Source organism: Manis javanica, chromosome 3 (genome assembly GCF_040802235.1).
Source record: "Manis javanica isolate MJ-LG chromosome 3, MJ_LKY, whole genome shotgun sequence".
In the NCBI taxonomy this organism is placed as follows: Eukaryota; Metazoa; Chordata; class Mammalia; order Pholidota; family Manidae; genus Manis; species Manis javanica.
In genome coordinates this window covers 34,145,474-34,164,895 of record NC_133158.1, presented here as the reverse complement: position 1 = coordinate 34,164,895, position 19,422 = coordinate 34,145,474, and the positions used below count along the sequence as shown (strand labels likewise).

At 43.3% G+C, this 19,422-nt stretch overlaps 1 protein-coding gene across 2 annotated transcripts in view; it reads left to right on the top strand.

Moving 5' to 3' along the window:
* The window catches only part of C3H3orf20 (chromosome 3 C3orf20 homolog), a 98,735-nt gene that overhangs the window by 35,259 nt on the left and 44,054 nt on the right, over positions 1-19,422 (top strand). For both annotated transcript variants that reach the window (XM_073231084.1, XM_037024033.2), the window contains 5 exons: positions 2,380-2,532; positions 3,299-3,419; positions 8,401-8,532; positions 13,312-13,435; positions 14,751-15,000. In XM_073231084.1, coding sequence (XP_073087185.1) covers positions 2,380-2,532; positions 3,299-3,419; positions 8,401-8,532; positions 13,312-13,435; positions 14,751-15,000 — 780 coding nt within the window. The remainder of the gene's footprint in view (positions 1-2,379; positions 2,533-3,298; positions 3,420-8,400; positions 8,533-13,311; positions 13,436-14,750; positions 15,001-19,422) is intronic.

Here is a 19,422-nt window from a genome sequence, read left to right as displayed (position 1 = left end):
ATATCTGCCCTTTGGTTGGAGAGTTTAATCCATTTATATTTAAAGTAATTGCTGATATGGAAGGACGTAATTCTGCTATTTTGCTATTTATTTTATATATGTCATATCTTTTTTTTGTTCCTTAGGTCCTCCATTACTGCCTTCTTTTGTGTTTGATTTTTTTGTAGCATGACATTTTGATTCCCTTCTCATTGCCTTTGCTCCATATTTTTAAATTATTTTCTTAGTGGTTATCCTGATATAAAGGGTTGAAGAGTGGAGTGTCTTCTAGAACTTTATGTTCACCTGGAACCTCAAAATGTGGCCATATTTGAAAATAAGATCTTTACAGATGTAATTATTAAGATGCAGTCCTATTGGGTTAGGGTGGACACTAAACCAATGATTGGTGTCCTTACAAGAAGAGAAAACAGACACACAAACAGAGGGAGGAAGGTCATGTGATGACTGAGGCAGAGAATAGAATGATGCATTTTTAAACTAAGAAATGCCAAAGATTTTCTAGAAAGCACCAGAAACTAGGGAGAGATGAGGAAGGATTCTTTCTTAGAGCTTCCACAATTGTGACCCTCTCAGCACCTTCATTTCAAAGTTCTAGCCTTCAGAACTGTGAGAATAAATTTCTGTTATTCAAGTAACTGTCTGTGGTACTTAGATATGGCAGCCCCAAGAAACAATTACACTTGAATATTATAATTGATAGAAAGCTTAGCCTTAGTAGTATATAAAACTTTGGTTTTATACAGCTCCATCCCTCCTTTATGTTGTTACCAGAAATTATATATTTATATGCACATTGTGTGCCATTAACACAGATTTACAATTATTGTTGTATGCATTTTTCTTTCAACTCATGGGCAAAAAAGAGGAATTAGAAACCACAAATACAATAATACTGGCTTTTATATTTACTTATATAGTTAACCTTTACTGGTATTTTTTTTCTTTTTTGTATGGCATTAAGTTTCTTTTTTGTATGGCATCTAGTATCCTTTCATTTCAGCCTGAAGGACTTCCTTTAGCTTTTCTTGCAGGGAAGATCTATTAGTGGTAAACTCCCTCACCTTTTGTTTATCTGGAAAATCTTAATAATTGTTCCACATAGAATTCTTGGTTGACAGCTTTTTAACTATTTAACTATTTCATCCTATTGCCTACTGGACTCCATGGTTTCTGATGAGAAATTGGCATTGATCTTATTAAGGATCCCTTGGATATGATGAGTCACTTTTCTTTCGCCATTTTTGAGATTCTCTCTTTGTCTTTTGGCAGTTTGATAATGTGTTTCAGTATGGCTGTCTTTGAATGTATTCTACTTGGAATGTGTTAAGTTTCTTGAGTGTGTAGATTTGTGTATGCAATCACATTTGGGGAGTTTTGACCATTATTTCTTCAAATATTCTTTCTGCCCCCTTCTTTCTGTCGTTTCCTTCTGGACTCCTATTATGTATATGTTGGTGTGCTTGATGGCCTCCCATAGGTCACTTAGGCTTTGTTATTATTTTTCTTCATTCTATTTTCTTTCTGCTCCTCAGACTAGATAATTTCAACTGATCTATTTTCAAATTCACTAATTCTTTCTTCTACTGCTCCAGTGTGCTGCTAAACCCACCAGGTGATTTTTTCATTTCAATTATTGTACTATTCAACTCCAGAATTTCTGTTTGGTTACTTTTTATCATTCATATTTGTTAATTCCTTCTTTTTCTCCATTGGTGGGAAAGGATCAAGAGGCTGACCCCAGTGTCAGTCACCGAAATTCTGTCTGGGGTGTAACAAATTCCTGCATGCAGGGTAGTAGCTGTCTATACCATGTCCCCCTTAGTCAGGAGCAGTGGTTTTTTATTTATTTTTTTGATTTCTTTACTAGGAAATGATCAGGGAGACACTACCCATTCTTCCAGATTGCTCAGAAGGGGAGGCCTCCTGACAGCATTAAAAGTGTCACTGGTTTCAGAGTTCACACACTGGCTCTGCCACATCCTTGTGGTGTGATTTGGAGGAGACAATTTCTCTCACCTTGTGTTCCTTATCTGTAGGGTAGACAACCCATCTTGGTTTGCTTGGGACTTTCCTGGTTTTAGCATCAAAAGGCCCACATTCTGCAAAAACCCCTCAGACACAGGGAAAACCTACTCATTGGTGAGATGGAGATAGTATTATACACACAGGGTGGTTGTGAGGAATGGAAAGAAGATACAGGAAAGCACCTAGGGCATGGTCATTTAGTTGTTACTTATGCAAAGTTCGGGGGGGTCTTTGAAGACTAGGAATGATGTACCAAATAGCTAACACTTTAACATGTAGACTTACTTGCCACAGGGCACCTGAGAGAACCTGGAGGGTTTTCTGTTAGTTCTACTTGACCATTTCTGCCAGCTATCCTTCTGGAAACATCGCCATGTGTCAGATCCCCACGTGCTGCAAAGGGAGAGCCATCACTTGCCTCTTCAGTGACACACCCAGCTTCTCCTTTCTGGCTCTGTTCAATGCAGAAGGCCAGGGCTGTGTTCACTACAACATGAAGGCCCGGTGAGTAAGTTGGGGGAATCCTGTCCCCATGGAAGTATCTCTGGGGTAGCGAAGGGGGGAACGGAAGTAGTCCTTGGGAAAAGGAGGGGCCATCAGTGTCCAGAGGTCTATGAAAGCAGTGAGGCAGGGCTGAGGTAGGTTCTGGAGAGATGCAGGCACTTTGGGGACTGGTGCTCACTTACTGGATCCACATCACAGCAAATGGAATGAGCCACACCTCAGGTTCTTCTCCACTTGTATCCCCAGAGCACTGAAATCTTCATTGTTGGCTGGATTGATGGAAGAATTCTTTACTGTTTCATACCAGGAGAGAGTGGAGAGACCATGGGCGCCCCTTCGTTGGCATCCTTTAAGAGAAGCACATATTCTTGTCAACCAAAAGTTGATTTTATTTAGCCTTTCATAAAGAACTATTCTGGGAAGGAATGACTGAACTGTCATGTTATAAATGTCCCAGTTCCCATTTTGGTGCCCCCCTTGTATGCTCAGGATCCTGGGAAACAAGCACACATTCAATTTCTTTCCCTCTTGGGTTTGGCCTGAGCCTCAATCATCTCCCTCAGACCCATCCTTCTTGACAGTCTCCCCAGCCGCATCAACAGGTGAAGGGGCGTCAGACCATACGAGGTGGGGGAAGTGCGGCTGCCTCTGCAACTTCGTGACTCCTCCAGCCTGGGACAATCTCGAGCCTTGCCTGCCTATAGCATGTAGTGATGAGGGCTTCCTTAAGGGCCTGGCAGCAGCTCCTCATCTCCATATCTCCTAGGTGCCCGTACGTCCTGATCTTGGATGAGGAAGGTGGGACTACCAATGACTACAAGGGCTTTGTAGTCCACAAGTGGAGCTGGACTTCCAAGACGGAGACTTTGGTGTCCCTGGAATATAAGGTAGGTGTGGACAGCACAGGTGGGGTGGCCTCTGCCGCCTTCCCCAGGCTGCCCAGAATGAAGAGCCAGAGAGTTCCCTGTAAGGCAGGTGCCCTGCCCTCAAGGAGGTTGTAGTCACGATCAGAGGTTTCCAGGTGGTGAGTAGTGGGCCAGTGCTGGCTGAAGTAACTTTTAACCAGCCTGCAGTAACTACTGGCTGCTGTACTGAAATATCTTGGTAATATCTTTCCTATCTTATTTCTGTTATTACATTTTGATGGCTAAGATGTCCTTTATATTACAAAGTAACCATTAGAGTAGTTGATAATTTTATTTCCAGTGCCTGTATGTGGTAATAAGAAAAGTTAGCAATTCTATATTGGTCTGCCCAGGTTTTATCTGTGAAATAAAATCTGAAAGTCAAAGGTGGCTGATAGACATAAACTATTTTTCCCCATTCATTTGGGTGTTCAGGCAGGCATTCATCAAAGACTTATTAAGTGACAAATTAATGTTGAATTACTAATATTAATAATGATAAATTTAATTTATTAATAATGTAATTAAGTATACTTGTCCCTTTATCTAAGACAGGGTTTCTCATCCTTGGTACTCCTCACATTTTGGGGTGGATAATTGTTTATATCAACTGTGAGTTGTAGGATATTTAACAGCATTCTGCTGGATGCCAGTAGTATCTCCCTCCACCGAGTTGTGACAACCAAAAATATCTTCAGACATTGCCAGATGTTCCCTAGGAGACAAAATCATCCCTGATTGACAATTACTGATCTAGGGGATAGAAAGATAAGTAAGGCATAGTAAAACTACAGGGTAGAGAAGGATAAGGGTCATGAGAACGGGACAAGCTCATAGTGTTGGGATTCAGGGAACGGTCACAGAACATGGAGTCCACTCAAGGTGGTTTGAGGTTAAGGCCCCCAAGGTAAGGGCTATGCAGAAGCACTCTTGGGGTGCATGGCAGGGTTCAGGCTCACTGCCCCAACCTTTTGTCTTGTGCCCTTCCTGTTCATCCTCCACATTGCTTCTAAATATCCTTCAATCCACAATTATAACACAGGGCCATCAGACTGCCCTCCTGTCTCACACTGCTTTTGTGAGAACTAAATGAAATATAGTGGGGAAGGTGCTTTGGCATCATTTAAGATTTTCAGTAGTGTATTTCAGTTCATTGCTCTCTACCCTGGAGAATTACCACACAGAAATGCACAGTAGGGGCTGGTGCAGTCAGACGTGGCCTGGAAGGCAAGGTGGCCCTTGAGTTGTAACATGAGTGTGTGCATTATTCATGTAGATAGAAGATGGAAGGGAGGGCATTCTGGATAGAGGGGGCAGCATGTGTGAAGGCTTGGAGTTGGAGCTCACGTGGCAGCTTGAAAAGTTCACAAGTGCTTCTTGTAAAAGAAAGGGGAGCAAGAGATGCATATGTTGTGGGATGGAGGTGAGAGGTTGTTGGATGTCAGGCTGAGGAGTTTGCTTGCTGTTGGAGGCTTCAGCAGCCAGTTTCTTTTTACCAGGTATTTGCCTTTTCTAGCGTTCTTCATTCCTCTCTGAAAATCCAAGTTTTCCTCTGGTATCATTTCTCTTTAGCCTTGAAGAACTTCCTTTAGCATTTCTTGAAGTGCACATCTCTTGGCAACAAATTCTCTGTTTTCTTTCATGTGAAAAATGTCTTTATGAAAGGACATTTTTGCTGGATATGGGATTCTGGGTTGATGGTTCTTTTCCTTCCATCTTTTTAAAGATTCTGTTCCACTGTGTCCTCCATAGTTTATGATGAGTTACTCACCTATTTAGTGAATCATTGTTCATTTGCTCTAGTTGCTTTCAAGATTTCATCTATTCTTTGGTTTTCTGAGTTTGACTATGATGTGTCTGGGTGTGATTGTCTTCATATTTATTTTGTTGGAGGTTTGCTGAGTTTCTTGAATCTAAATTCATGCCTTTGACCAAATTTGGGAAGTCTTCTGCCATTATTTTAGGGAAAAAACTTGTGCTCCAGTCTCTCTCTTCTTCTTCTGATAATCCACTTACATGTATTTTAGAGCTTTTAATATTGTTCCAGGGTCACCAAGGCTCTGTTCTTTTTTGTTCAAATATCTTCTCTTCTCAGATTGGATAATTTCGGTGGATCTGTCTCCAAATTTGCTGACTTTATTCTGTCATCTCCATTCTTCTCCATTCTGCTGTTATGCTAACCTGTGAATTTTTTAAATTTCAAATAATGCATTTTTATTTTTGGAATTTCCATTCTCTTTAAAAATATTTTCTCTCTCTCTGTTGAGATTTCCTATTTCTTTAAGTCATTACAATTTTCTTTACTTCATTGAGTATAGTTAAATTAATTAACAGCTTTAAAGACCTTGTCTGATAATCTCAACATCTGGGCATCCCAGACAGGATTGGCTCACTTCACTGGTTCTTCACATATTGAGTAATTTTGAATTGCTGACATTGTGAATATTGTATTGTGGAGTCTCTGAATTCTGATGTATTTCTCTGAAGACTGTTGATATTTTTGTTTGAACCGGCAATGAACCTGGTTAGACTCAGACCACAAACTATGTCTCACCTGTAGTGGGCAGCAGCTCAAATCCCAGCTCAGGTTTTTGTTTCCCTAGCAGTGAGCTGTCTTGACAATGCCCTGCTCATGCATGGTTTGAGGATTAGCCAGAGATGTGGACAGTTTACTCAAAGAACTTGGGGCTCTGGCTTTGTCCCTTCTGGAATTCTCTCCTTGCTTTTCTGTGACAGTAGTTGTCCCAGGTTCTGTCCTTTGGTTCTTCGGGTCAGAAAGATGGTGTTGTCTGGCTGTGGCTGGTCTGCCTTCATGCTCAAGCTGTAAAATGGAGGCTCATCCATAGTGGTTCTTTCTTTTAAGTTTTGATTCTTCAAAATCTTCCTGCTTTTGTTTATTCTTCAGAGCCTTGGGTAGTTCTTTTTGGTATTTTTTTTTTCAAGTTCTGTTGGAGGGTTAGCCATTGACTGTATCGGAAGTGTAACCAGTTGGTTAGTGTTTAAGCGGAGGGCTGGATGCTTGGTCCAACATTTGTGTGGAAGGTAACTAGAGAGGGCAAGATCAGTGGATGGGCTGGTAGAAAGACTAGTTAGGGAGTTACCAGTCAGACCTGACATGATGAAGGGTGGTAGCAATATTTTTTAAAGGGGCCACTTGAATAAAATAATTCAGTGGCACTCAGGCATGGGCTCTAGAGGATAAATGAGAGGGGGAGGGAATTACAGATGACTTCACAGTGGGGATGACTGGTCTGGGTGGAAACAGAGAAGTTTCTGAGAGGGTCAGAGATCAGTGTGGTTGAGCTGATTGGACTCAGTGGCCATATCTCTCTGGGCTGTTGTGACATAATCCTCACCTGCGGTGAGAGTTCCAGGAGGCGGATATATGTGACTGGGCGGGCTCATGAGCTCCTCAGGAGATGAGCAGTGACTGAGTTTGTATAGTACCTGTATCTGGGCCTTTGGGGAGAGGAAGAGAAACTACCCAGGCAACAGGGATAATAAAAAACAGCTATAATGTGCTAAGCCCTGTGCATGAAATCTGCTCGTGCCCTAGAAGGAGGATCCTGTTGTCCCCCAGCTCAGAGAAGCTAAACATCCTATAATTGCCCAATTGGTGAGTGGTGATACTGAAATTTGAACCCTGTCCCTCTGTAAGGTGTGAATTCTCAACTGCAGCTCTGTGCTACCTTCTGAAGGAGGACAGCAGAGGGTAGGGTTTTATCTTCAGGGAGAATGATTGACAAGTTCGATAATGTCAAAAGACTTGGCAAGAAGACAGTCATAGATTAGATGTTTTCAGGGTGCTGGAGGGCACTAGCATCCACCTTACAGAGTATAAGGAAGGGACTCAGTGGTGAGGAAACAGAGTGTAGACTGAGTGGAATAGTAGAAGGAAATGGAAAGGGGGAAATAGAGAATGTTTTCTTAGTTCCAAGGAGTTCTGGGGTATGTGTAGGTCGGGGACATTAAAGATGGAAGGAAGCATCACCACACAGCATTATAGGGCTGTAGACCCCTAGATCCTTGGGTAGGGCCATGTGCATAAATAACTCCCTGGATGTGAAGTGTCCAGGGCTCATATGTGTGAGTTGCCCTGCCAGTGTCTGCTTATGTGTGGTGTGGGTCTTTGTGGCTTAGGAAGCCACTTCCATCATCTTTATCTCATTTGAACCTAATTCTGGCCATTTAGCTATTTCCTATTAAAGAATTTGAGCTTCAGAGAGGCTCAGGGGCTTGCTAACAGGAGGCAGAACTGAGGCTCACCTCAACCACAGAGTTGTCAGTGAGGAGTGAGTTGCTGTATGGCAGCCTGCCTTCTCCAGTCTCAGGGACTGTGACACAGGAAATCTCACCCTTTTGGAGTGATGCAAAAGGCTGGCTCCTTTGGCTTCTCCTCGGAGGAAGAGTAGCAACATGTTTTGGTGACTGTAAAGGAGTGAACTGAGCATGTGCGGGTCAGCCCCTGCTAGGTTCCCTTTTGCCGCTTGCCCACCCCCCTGCAGAGGGGTGCATTCTGGTGCCCCCTGCCACGTGGTTTGCTTCCAGGGCAGCTCTGCATGCTGTAGGGCAGGCTCATGGCCAGACCTGGTGCCTGGGTGGACAATTGTCTGACTCAGGGAGTGCTGGCTTCTGACCCAGGTTGCACCCCGTCCAGCTCTACCAGAACCAAAGCTGATTCACCTGTTGACTCTGTCTCATTCTCAGTTGATTTCAAGCTTGGGTTGGAAAGGAAAGAAAAGGGGTAAAAAGGGGTAAAAAATTACTTTTCTGCTAATTCCCCAAAGAGACTGGAATTATTTTATCTCTTTCATGAAATCTAAATGAACTGGAACTGGAAAGAGCTTCAGTTTCACTCTGCTCCAAGCAAGAGGGGTTTTGTGCTTGTGGTGGGTCAGGAAGGGGTGGGGTCCAGGGGACAAAAGAAGCGCGAGCCGCTGAGCATTGGTTTCTCCATCTTCAGGTGAATGAGCAAATGAAGCTGACGGTCCTGGGGCAGGACTTCATCACGGCCACCTTCACCTCCCTGGGCGAGACAGTAACGCTCACCGTCTCAGCCAGCAACTGTCCCCACGGGGCAGCACATGGTAAACGGGTAAGGCAGGGGAGGCCGGGCCCAGGTCTTCTTGACGGGGGCTGCCCGCTGCATCGCCGTGCCCACCACCACGCACAGCCCGCGCAAGGCCCTACCTCTTTCTCTGCTGAGGGACTCCTTCTCCTTCACCGTCTGGCCTTAGTTCCTCCATCTCTAAAATGTCTGTCAGGAGTCTCAGTTTGATGGAATCCAGTTCAAACTAGCTGATGACAGAAAAGATCCTGTACTGACTAGGAAACTGAAAAGTCTATCAGTCGGCAGTTTCAGACATGGCGGGGTCCTGGCCCTCAAGTGATTCCATCAGATCCTCCCATCTCTTGACTCTGCTTTCCTCTTTGGCTTTATTCTCAGGGAGTTTCTCTCCTTATGGTGGCATCTCTGGGCTCACTATTCACGCAGCTTTGGCCTCCCCAGGAGGAGGAAGGCTTCTCCTTCCATGTGGTCCAGCAGAAGGGCCACCACTGGCTTTAGTGGCTGCCTGTGCCGGAAATGTTCCCTATGGCCAGGAGTGCATGTTGCTTTCCTGGGCCAGGCTTGAGTGCCATGTTCTTCCTGGGAGCCAGGGGTCACAGTCAGCCCCGCATATACTGTCTGGGCAAAGAATGAGGCAGGAAAACCACAGTGTTGTTAGCAGAAGAGGGAAAGATAATACCAGAGAATAGCTACGAATGTGTTGACTCTCTCCACCACCCCCTCTCCCTGCAATGGGAGTGTGCCTCTCCCTCCGCTTGACCATCTGTGACTCACCGCTATTCTAGCATTCCTTTATTTACAAGCCAGTCTTCTCCACCAAATTGGGAATTCCCTACCAATGTCTGTTCCCCCAGGGCCCAGCACAAGACCTGCTTCAAATCAAGCACTTAGTAAATATTTGCTGAAAGGGTGAGAAAAGTGCCAGACTGGAAACCCAGTTCTTCCATTTACTGGGTCTTTATTGATCCTACTGTGTGCCTGGTCCCAAGTCAGCATCATGGAGAGAGATGGAGAGGGTGAGGGGGACGCAGTCCCCTATCCCTGAGGAGTTTGTAGTCTAGAAGAGAACAGTAGACAGACACCATGAGCCTGGGATAACTGAGGGCTCACTGATGGAGCAGGCCACTTGCATTGCACACAGGACACTTCCCTGGGATTGGCTCACTGGGAAGGCTCCTTGGAGTAGGAGGACCACACCTCCCAGTTTTCCTGGGGCCAGTCCCAGTTTATACCTGTCAGCCTGGAGGATTTATTAATAGCACCCCTTTCACTCCCAAAGGTGTCCCGGTTTGGATGATCAGTTACACGGTCATCCAAAGGGCAGTGCACCCTCTGTGTTCCTGTCTGGGACTGATCAAGGCTCTTGGGCTGCGGGCGCATTAGCTGCTGCCTGCCAGAGGCTCGTGGACTCACAGAGCTGACAGAGTCCATGAAGGAGCAGCCAGCCCAATGTCCCCACTTTGCATGTGGACACAGCAGTCAGGGGATGTTAGGCACCCATGTTTTTTTAATAAGACACAGAGAACACCTGTGTTTCTCCTGGAAGAAAGTGTTGCACCTGTTTTCTCCCTTGCATTTTTCATTTCAGCAGCATTTCAACTTAATTAATTCATTAAATAAACATCTATTAGCACCTGCAGTGTATCAGGTTGGCTACTGAGGATGTAGAAATGGAAGAAGTCTCTCTCTAGTCTCTGGAATATTTCCTGCCTAATGGGAGGGACAGAAACATCAGTAGCAGTTGTGATCCAGCCAGATCAGTATAGTGTGCCAGAGAGCAGGGCACAGGGGGAGCTGTGGGGTCCCAGGAGAGAGAATGCTTGTTAAAGGTGTTTCACAGGATTCCCCAGGAGATGCAGGTGCCCATGACTTGCACTTACTTGTTCGTTCAAGGAGGGAGATTACCCCAGGATTTTGAGTCCATCTGAGGTGGCGATTGTGTTTATGCATGTGCCCGTCCTGTCAGTTTGGTTCCGTGCTATTACTCTCAAACTCATTGTTAGTGATTAAGTACATGATGTCTGAGGTCACATGTCCCTATTTCTTGAAAATTTTTTTAGATTGTGTAAAAACTTTTAATTTACTTTTCTTATCAAAGGCAACAGATATTAGAGAACCCTTCTTTCCCTAAAAATCACAGAATGCTTCATTTTGCTGATAACCTCTTTTCTGGTAACTCCTGAAGTTTGGATCACAGCTGAGAACATAAGTAGTTAAAGACCCCATGAGTGGCCAAAAGACATCAATCTATGTCCAAACATGCCCTCTAGGTCTAGGAAAGCCACTCGGTAATTGAGGTCTGACTTTTTTCCCCCTGAATTCAGCCTTAGCAAGCTAAAACTAGAAGTCCAGAGCTCTTTTGTCCAGTGTGACAGCCGCCAGTCACAAATGGCTATAGAGTCCTTGCAGCGACAAGTCCAAATGGGGTTTGGACATGAGGGAAATACACACTGCATTGCAAAGACTTAGTATGAAAGAAAATGTGAAATTTCTCATTAATGATTTATTTTGATTCTATGTTGAAATAATCATATTTTTTATATATTGGCCTAGATAAATATGTTACTAGAAGTCATTTCACCATCTAACAATGTTTTTAATATGGCTACAGGAACATTTTAAACTACACATGTGGCTTGTATTATATTCCTACTGCACCATTTCAGTCTAGAAGGTGGTGTCTCTATAAGGGAAGCTCACAGAGGCAGTTTGACAGTGTAGTAGAAAGCTGAAAAGTTATTTAAAAGGACATCATAACTCAAAAAGCATAACTGTATTGGGGAATCTAGTGTATAGATAAGCAGACTAGTACATTAAAATAGCTTCTGCGAACAGTGCTGCATTCTAGTCAATAGCTGCTGATGTTGATGAGAAGTCTGACTTGCCTAGAAAGCATCAAGGTTGTAACCCCTTCTGTTTCAAATTCAGGGAGGTGTTATTATATATTATAGCTCTCTTAACTAGACAAACAACAGCAAAGGAAGAAATATCAGATTTGTTGTAGGTAACAGGATTTCTAAGTATTGACTTTATCTGCCAGGTTAAGCATCTCAGAATTTTTTTACATGAAATCCCAAGTTCAGAAATTGGCTCATCTTAGAACTTGGACCATAAGAGCTGCAGAGTCCCCAAGAAAACTTGAGTGTGGGGCAGGTCTAGCTAGGCTAGGAAGACGCCATAGGGCCTTGGGCCAGTCCCTTCTCATCTTGGGCCTCAGTTTCCAATCTGTATAGTGATGTAAGGACCAGCACAGCTTTTATACCCTCCCATTCTGGGACTTCTACAATCTGTTTAACTCTGTCCTCTGTGTATGTGTTTGGGGCTGGTTATCATTCATCAACAAAATTCACAGCAGTCTAGAAAAGCTAAGGGGTACAGTCGCTTTCTGCCTCAAAGTCCCTGTCACTGGGAAGCTTGTTAAATGGCTTCCCCAGACACCCATCACCCTGGGAGGAGCCACCCATCAGAGCGACAGGCAGAATGGCAATCCCAGCTTTTACAGCCCTGTGGCCAGGCTCCTCACTAAATATTTCTATCAAGACAGTGCTTTGGAAGCGAGGCAGTATCTCAATTTAAATGCTTTATTAGCCAGAGTGCTGCCTCAAATCCTTTTTGGAGGCAGTCTGGGTATAAATTACAAATAAATAAATAAAATTAGCCCAAAAGCAGTAGCTGTAGCTCACAATCAGAAGGATGGTTGAAGCTTTGCTATAAAATCGGGCATCCTTTCCAGAAGCCCTGTCTGCAAAATAAAGAAGGACACGTGGGCTGACATTGTCATTCTTCAGGAAATCTGTCCACAGTCTGCCCCACACTCTCTACCCAAGGCTTCAGTTCCACGGAAGAAAACCTTGTTTCACACCTTCTCTGTTTTAAGTAGGAGTGGTAGAAAGCATGGGTCCTGCCTTCAAGGGGCTGACCAAGCTCAGGGATAAAGAAAGTAAAAAATGGCCAGGACCCAGGGCAGGAAGGACAGGGCCGACATGCAAGTTTAGTATGGAGGGAACTGCTGCTGGGTGAACTGGCAAGGCTTCCTGGAGAAAAAAATCAGACCCTGACCTCCATTGACTCTGAGGTCTGAGCCTTGTTCTGTGGTGCCATTGAGGTGCTCTGGCAGAGGAAGAGGCTGAACTGCAGGGCAGCCCCAGCAAAGACCTTGCCATCCCACAGGGAGCCCCAGAGCCGGACTGGCCCATCAGGGTAACCCCAAGTTGAGGCGGGACTAGTCTTTGTGCCCTCCAGGGACCAGTCAATCTATGTAACCTTGGCCAAGGGCAGTTTCTCAGCTGAGATGCTTTGGATGCTGGAGGTAAGAAGGGGGTCCTGGGCATGCATTCAGTGGGGGACAGGGAGCAAAGGCTCCAGGGAGGCCTTTGTCCATCTAGTTGTTCACAATGCAACAGGCAGTAATTGAGCACCTTCTGCATGACAGGCACTCAGACACAAAGGAGACCAAGACTCAGGCGTGTCCTCTAGGAGCTTACGGTCCAGTGGGGGAGACAGGATCCAGTTACTTGATAAAAGGCTGACTTTCGGCTTCAGACTGCATAGAGAGCATGATGGGGTCTGAGGAAGGAAGAATTTTGCCCAAGAGCATCAGGGAAAACCCTCTAAAAACATCCAGTGATGTTTGAGTCAGGTTGGGCCAGTGTGCAGGAATTCACTGGGCTGAGGGGGAGAGAGGTGTGTCCCAGGCAGAGGGGACAGCACACCCTACAAGCCTGAGCAAAGCCTAGTTGTCACTGGGCCAGGCAGACGGCTTCTGGTGGGGCAGGCAGCAGCGCTCTCCACCTGGCCTCTCCCCAGCTGGCCCACAGGATCGGCAACTTGGACGACAAGGTGTCTAAGATGAGCCGAGCCCTCGCAGAGATCAAGAAGCGGTTTCGAAAGACGGTGTCCCTGTTCGTGAATTCTGTCTTGCTGGCAGCAGGTAAGGGGCATAAGGGTAGGTGACAGCCTATCTGATGGCTCCCCAAATCCTGGGTCACCTGCAAGTTTGCCTCCAAGGACAGCTCCTCCCCACCACAGGGAGGTAGACATGGCAGGGTGGTTTCCCCATTTGTAGATGGATGACTAGGCTCAGGCTGCTGAAGGAACTTGCCTGTGGCCACACAGCTAATAATGGTGATGTCCCCACCTTCAGTCCTGAGTGCTCTCCCGTGTGTTTGATGTCCCCATGCGGTTGTCTTTATTTTTCTGGGCCTCTCATCATGTTTCTGTATCTCTGTCCCCACCACCACATCTCATCACCTTTCAGCTCCATCTCCCGTATCATCCATTCTCCGTTTGCAGCCTACATTCCTCTCTCCTTGTCGTGGAAGATGTCACTAGAAGAGAAGGAAGCTGCCACCACACCAGGCTGTCCCTGTTAGGTCACGGAACTCCCCCAGGGCCTTCCTGTGTGACCTTGGGACCCCTCCTACGCCTGTGCTCTCCTCCTCACTGCTGATGGGCTTAGGGCCAAAGGCACATTGACCCCCATTCCGTGTTACCCCCCATCTGGGCACAGGGGCTGTGTTCTCCCCGGGAGTTTATCCTTATACCTAAGGACTCAGTTCAACTGTGCCCCTCCACTGGGAAGCCTTTCCTGATTTCCCCAGCAAAATGGGCCACATTCTCCTCTGGGCTCCCATAGCACTTGAATACTAATTATCTTATTACCTAGCATTGTGAATATTTGTTTGCCCATCCTCCTGCACCCCCAGTACGAGTTCCCAGAGGAAGGGAACCCTGTTTTGTTATGTCCACAGCCAGCATTCAATAAATGTTTGGTAAGTGAATAAGGAATGAGAGGTCCCTGGCCTCAGATGTTATCCGGTCTGGTAGGGAAAGCAAAACAAGAATACAAATACGGACAACAAAGAAGTCAATGGAAATGACTTAAATCTGGAAGGAAACACAGGGAATAGCGTTCTTAGGGAAAGGAACAGCATGGATGCCTTGTGGACCCAGCCTCTATATCAAGTGCAATGGAGGACGCCAAGCTTAATGAAACACAGTTTCCTTGGGGAAGACGGATCTAAGCTGCGTCTTGATGAATAAAGAGAAATGAGATTGATGTGTTCTTAACATTCAGCCTGCATTAACTGATCCACTAACCATAGTAGGGTTGGAGCACTGTGCCATATGACGGAAGGGAGGCAGCCTGGCAGGAGAATCTGCAAGAGTGGAGGGGAGAGGGAGTGAGTTGAAGGGCGGGCAAGGCCAAGCCACGAGGGAGTCACAGCAATGTCTTCTGTTAACAGGCCTGTTCACATTAAAGTATCCGCTTAAGGAACAGCGAGAAGTCGATCGAACCAGGGTAAAATCTGGGTTCCATATTGAGTGGAGCACTAAGCTAAGTTTACACCCTGGAGAAGCCCCTTTATTACGATCTCAGTCAGCCCGACCGGAATCCTCAGTGGGAAACTCTTTGAAAGAAGAGCCAAGGTCTGCCCCTGTGAGCCCCACTCGGAAGAAGACCATGATCCAAGCCAAAGCCTCAGTCACATCCAGGTGAGCATGAGCGTTCATTTCTTCCGGCTTCCATGTGTCAGGCACTGTGATGGGTGGTGGATACACAGCGGTGAACAAAACAGATGAGGCCCCTCCCCTTTGGAGCTAAAATTTTATAGGTGGGAAAAGATAGAAGGTAAACATGAATGAATGGACTCATTAGGGAAAAAATTGGGGTAATGGGATAGAGCAGAGATTGTGAAATGATATAAAATTCAAATGTTAGGATCCATAAGTAAGTTTTTATTGGAACATGGCCATACCTGCTCATTTACATATTGTCTATAGCTACTTTCTCTGTAGAATAGAAGTGTTGAATAATTGTAACCAAGACCCTCTGGCCTGCAAGGACTAGAATGTTTACTATCTGGCCCTTTACAGAAAACAGTGACTGACCCTGAGGGTGGAGAGTGATTGGGAAATGGAGTGAATGTGCCATGTTAGTTAGGTGAGGCAGGGAAGGCCCTTCCCAAGAATGGGAAGTATGCAGCCCCAGAGAAGGATGTGGAGGGAACATCAGACAGAGGTAGCAAGTACAAAGACCCCGAGACAAGAACAGGTTTGGTTACATATGAGGGAAGGTAAGATGACCAGCATGGGGCTGGGGTAAAGAAGGAGGGTGATGTAAACTGAGAATAGAGGGGTAGGCAGGAGCCAGCTTGAGTAACCTCATTAGTATTGTACCATTCCATGACTTTAAGGCAGGAAGTGACAGCATCTGATTTTTGTTTTAAATTTAACAGACAAAATACATGTTTTTTATATTTTAACATATATATATATATATATAAAATATAGAAAAATGAAATCATAGGTGTACAGCCCCTTGCATATCACAAAGTTAACATACCCTATAACCAAATCAAGAGATAGAACATTACTAGCTCCTTAAAAGTGTTACCTCTTGTCCCTTCTAATCCCTCCTCTCCAAAGGGAGGGTTTCTAGGGTAATAGATTAGTTTCTTCTTAAACTTTATTTAAATGGAACTATTCAGTATATATTCTTTGGTGCCTGGCCTCTTTTGCACATTATAATTGTGAAATTTATCCATGTTGTATGTAGCAGCAGTTTGCTCATTTTCATTGCTATATAATGGTCTATTTTATGAATACAGTAAAAATTATATATTCTAATGTTGATGGATATTTGGGTTGTTTATATAGTTTTATTAATGACAGACTGTGCTGCTGTTAGCATATGTCCTCATTCCTGGTTGCTATATGCCTGGATGTGGAATTGCTTTTATAGAGTATGTCTGTGTTCTGCTTCTGGTAGAGACTGTCCATTTTCCAAAATAGTGATGTCAAGTCCCACTCCCACCAGCAAGCTTGTGAGAGTTCCAGTTGCTCCACATCATCACCAATACTTGATACTGTTAGTCATTTTAATTACAGCCATTCTGTAATAATGAAATGGTTTTCCACTTGAATTTCCCTGGTGACTTCAGAGGTTAAGTACCTTTTCAATTGTTCATTGACCATTTTGGGTATTCTCTTTTGTTCCATTCTCTTGGCCATTTTCTACTGGTTGGTTGTCTTTTCTTCATTTATGTTTTGGAGATTTTTATATACTGTGGATACAAGACTTTTGTCAGTTATATATGTTGCAAATGATCCTACTTTTACTCTGGTAACAGTGTCTATAGATGAATGGAAGTTGATAAATTTTATGTCCATTTTTCAATCTTTTTCTTTATAAATAGCTTTTTATATCCTTTTTAAGAACTTTCCAGACTCAAACAACATGATAGTCCCCAGAGTTGCCTCTAGTCACTTTTTTGCTTTAACTTTTACATTTCTGTCTATCCTCTACATGGAAATGATTTCTGTGTAGGTGATGCGAAGTAGGAGCCAAATATTAATATTTCCAGATAAATACCTAACTGACCCAGCATCATCTGTTGAAAAGATTGTAATTTTCCCACAGCTCTTTGGTGCAAACTCTTATCACAAATCAAGGGACTTCATAACTATAAATCAAGGTACATTTTCTGGACTCCCTATTTTTCTTCCTATTTGTTCAGTCTTAAAAATACCAAACTGTCTTAATTACTACAGCTTTATGGTAAGTAATGATATACAGCAGAGTAAGTACTCAAACTTCTTTCTTTTAAATTGTTTTGCTGTTCTTTGCCCTTTACATTTCTATATAATTTTAGAATCATCCTGTCAGTTAAATAACAATCCTGGAATTTCAACTGCATTGTTAACATCTTTGTTATATTGGAGTATTTTAATCCATGAACATGGTGTATCTATTTATTTATGTCTTCTGTAATTTCTCTATAATATTTTATAGTTTTCAGCATAGAGGTATTTTATGTCTTTCATTAGATTTGTTCTAGGGTATTTAAAAGTTTTTGTTGTTAAACACTGTTTTTAATGTAATCTTCCTGTTGCTGGTTATAGAAAGACAGTTGATTATATCTCAAATTTACTTTTAATTTACTTGTACTAAACTTTATTATTTTTGATATAAAAGTCTCTAAGTTTTGACATATGCATGGAGTTGTCTAACCACCACCATACCCACAGTGCAGAACAGTTTGATCACTGCCCCCAACAAAAAAAATACCAAATTCCCTCATGCTACCCCCTTGTAGTCAGACTCTTCCCTCTTCCTTAATGCCTCACAACCACTGGTCTGTCCTTTGTAGGTACAGTTTTATATTTTCTAGAATGTCATATAAATGAAATTATACTGCATATAGACTTTTGAGACTAGCTTCTTTCACTTAGCATAATGCACACAAGATTCATCCATGTTGTTGCGTGTATCAGTACAGTAATTCATTTCTTTTTATTGCCGAGTGGTATTCTGTTTCAGGATCCCTAACGCTACTTCCACAGTCTAAGATTTCCTAGAGCTCATGGGTTCAGCATATAGTTGAACTCATGCATCAGTGAAAGGAATACGGGATAGGATCAGCAACGGCAAGACGTGGGTAGAATCTGGAGAAATCCAGACACAGACTTCTTTATGCTCCCTTCCTCCTGTGAGGGGACACACCAAGCATGCTCCTTTCTCTAGCAGTGAAAACTGCTCTAACATGTGCAGTGTTTCTGCCCAGAGATGCCCATTAGAGACTCAGAGCCCAAAGTTCTTTTTGTGTGCTGATCACATAGGCATTTTCTGCCTAGCAAATATCAAAGTTCCAGACTGGGAGAAAGCAGATGTTCAGCATAAATCAATTGTTTACACAGTCTGGTTGTTTGTAAGAAATGGTTCAAGTGCCCAGTTCCTAGACACCAGCCAAGAGCCAACCTTGGAAGCCGGCCCCTGTAAAAGACAGCAGCCTCAGGACCTCTAGTTAACTCTTCTCTGCAATAAATTACATGGCTTGGATGGGCCAATATGTATTTTTCCATTCATCTAAGCAAAAGACATTTGGATTGTTTTTCAGTTATGGTGATTATGAATAAACTGCTAAAATACTCAAGAACAGGTTTGTATGTGCACACAGGCTTTTATTTCACTTCGGTAAATACTTTAGAGTTGGATTGCTGGGTTGTGTGTAAATATATGCTTATTAACTTTATAAGAAATTGCCAAACTATCTTCCCTAGTGGCTGTAACATTATACATTCCTGTCAGCAATGTACGAGGGTTCCAGTTGCTCCAAATCTTTGTCAGTAATTGGTATTTTAAAAGCAGATTTAAAAAAACTTCATTGCAATGTATGTGTAGTGATTTTTCATTTTCACTTTAATTTTTCATTAATAACTAATGGTCTCTAATAACTAATGAGCATCTTTCATAGGCTTATTTACCATTCAAAGATTTTCTTTGGTGAAGGGTCTCCTCAAATCTTTTGCACATATTGAAACTGATTTATTTGTATTTATTTTGAATTAAAAGAATTCTTTATTTAGATATAAGGTCTTTATCAGAAATGTAACTTGAAATATTTTCTTGTAGTCTGTGGCTTTATTTTTCATTCTCTTGACAGTGTTTTGTTTTGTTTTTTTGCTCAGAGCAAAGTTTACTTTGATGCAGTCCAATTTATATATATATATATTTTTTCTTTTCTGGGTAATGCTTTTGGTGTCGTGTCTAAAAACTCTTTGCTTAACCCAGTGGTTCTTAACCAGAGATGATTTTTGATCCCCAGGGGACAATGGCAGTGTTTGGAGACATTTTTTTAATTGTTATGACTGGGGTGAGGGCGCTACTGCTGTCTAGTGGGTAGAAGTCAGAGATGCTGCTAAACATACACAAAACAACCCCTGCCCCTGCCACATGCTCCCGCAAGAAAGAATTATACAGTCTAAAATGTCAGTAGTGCTAATTGAGAAACCCTGGCCTAACCCAATATCACAAATATTTTCTTCTAAAAGTTTTATAGTTTTATGTTGAGGCCAATGATCCATTTTGAGTTAGTTTTTATATAAGGTACAAAGTATGGGTTGAAGTTTATTTGT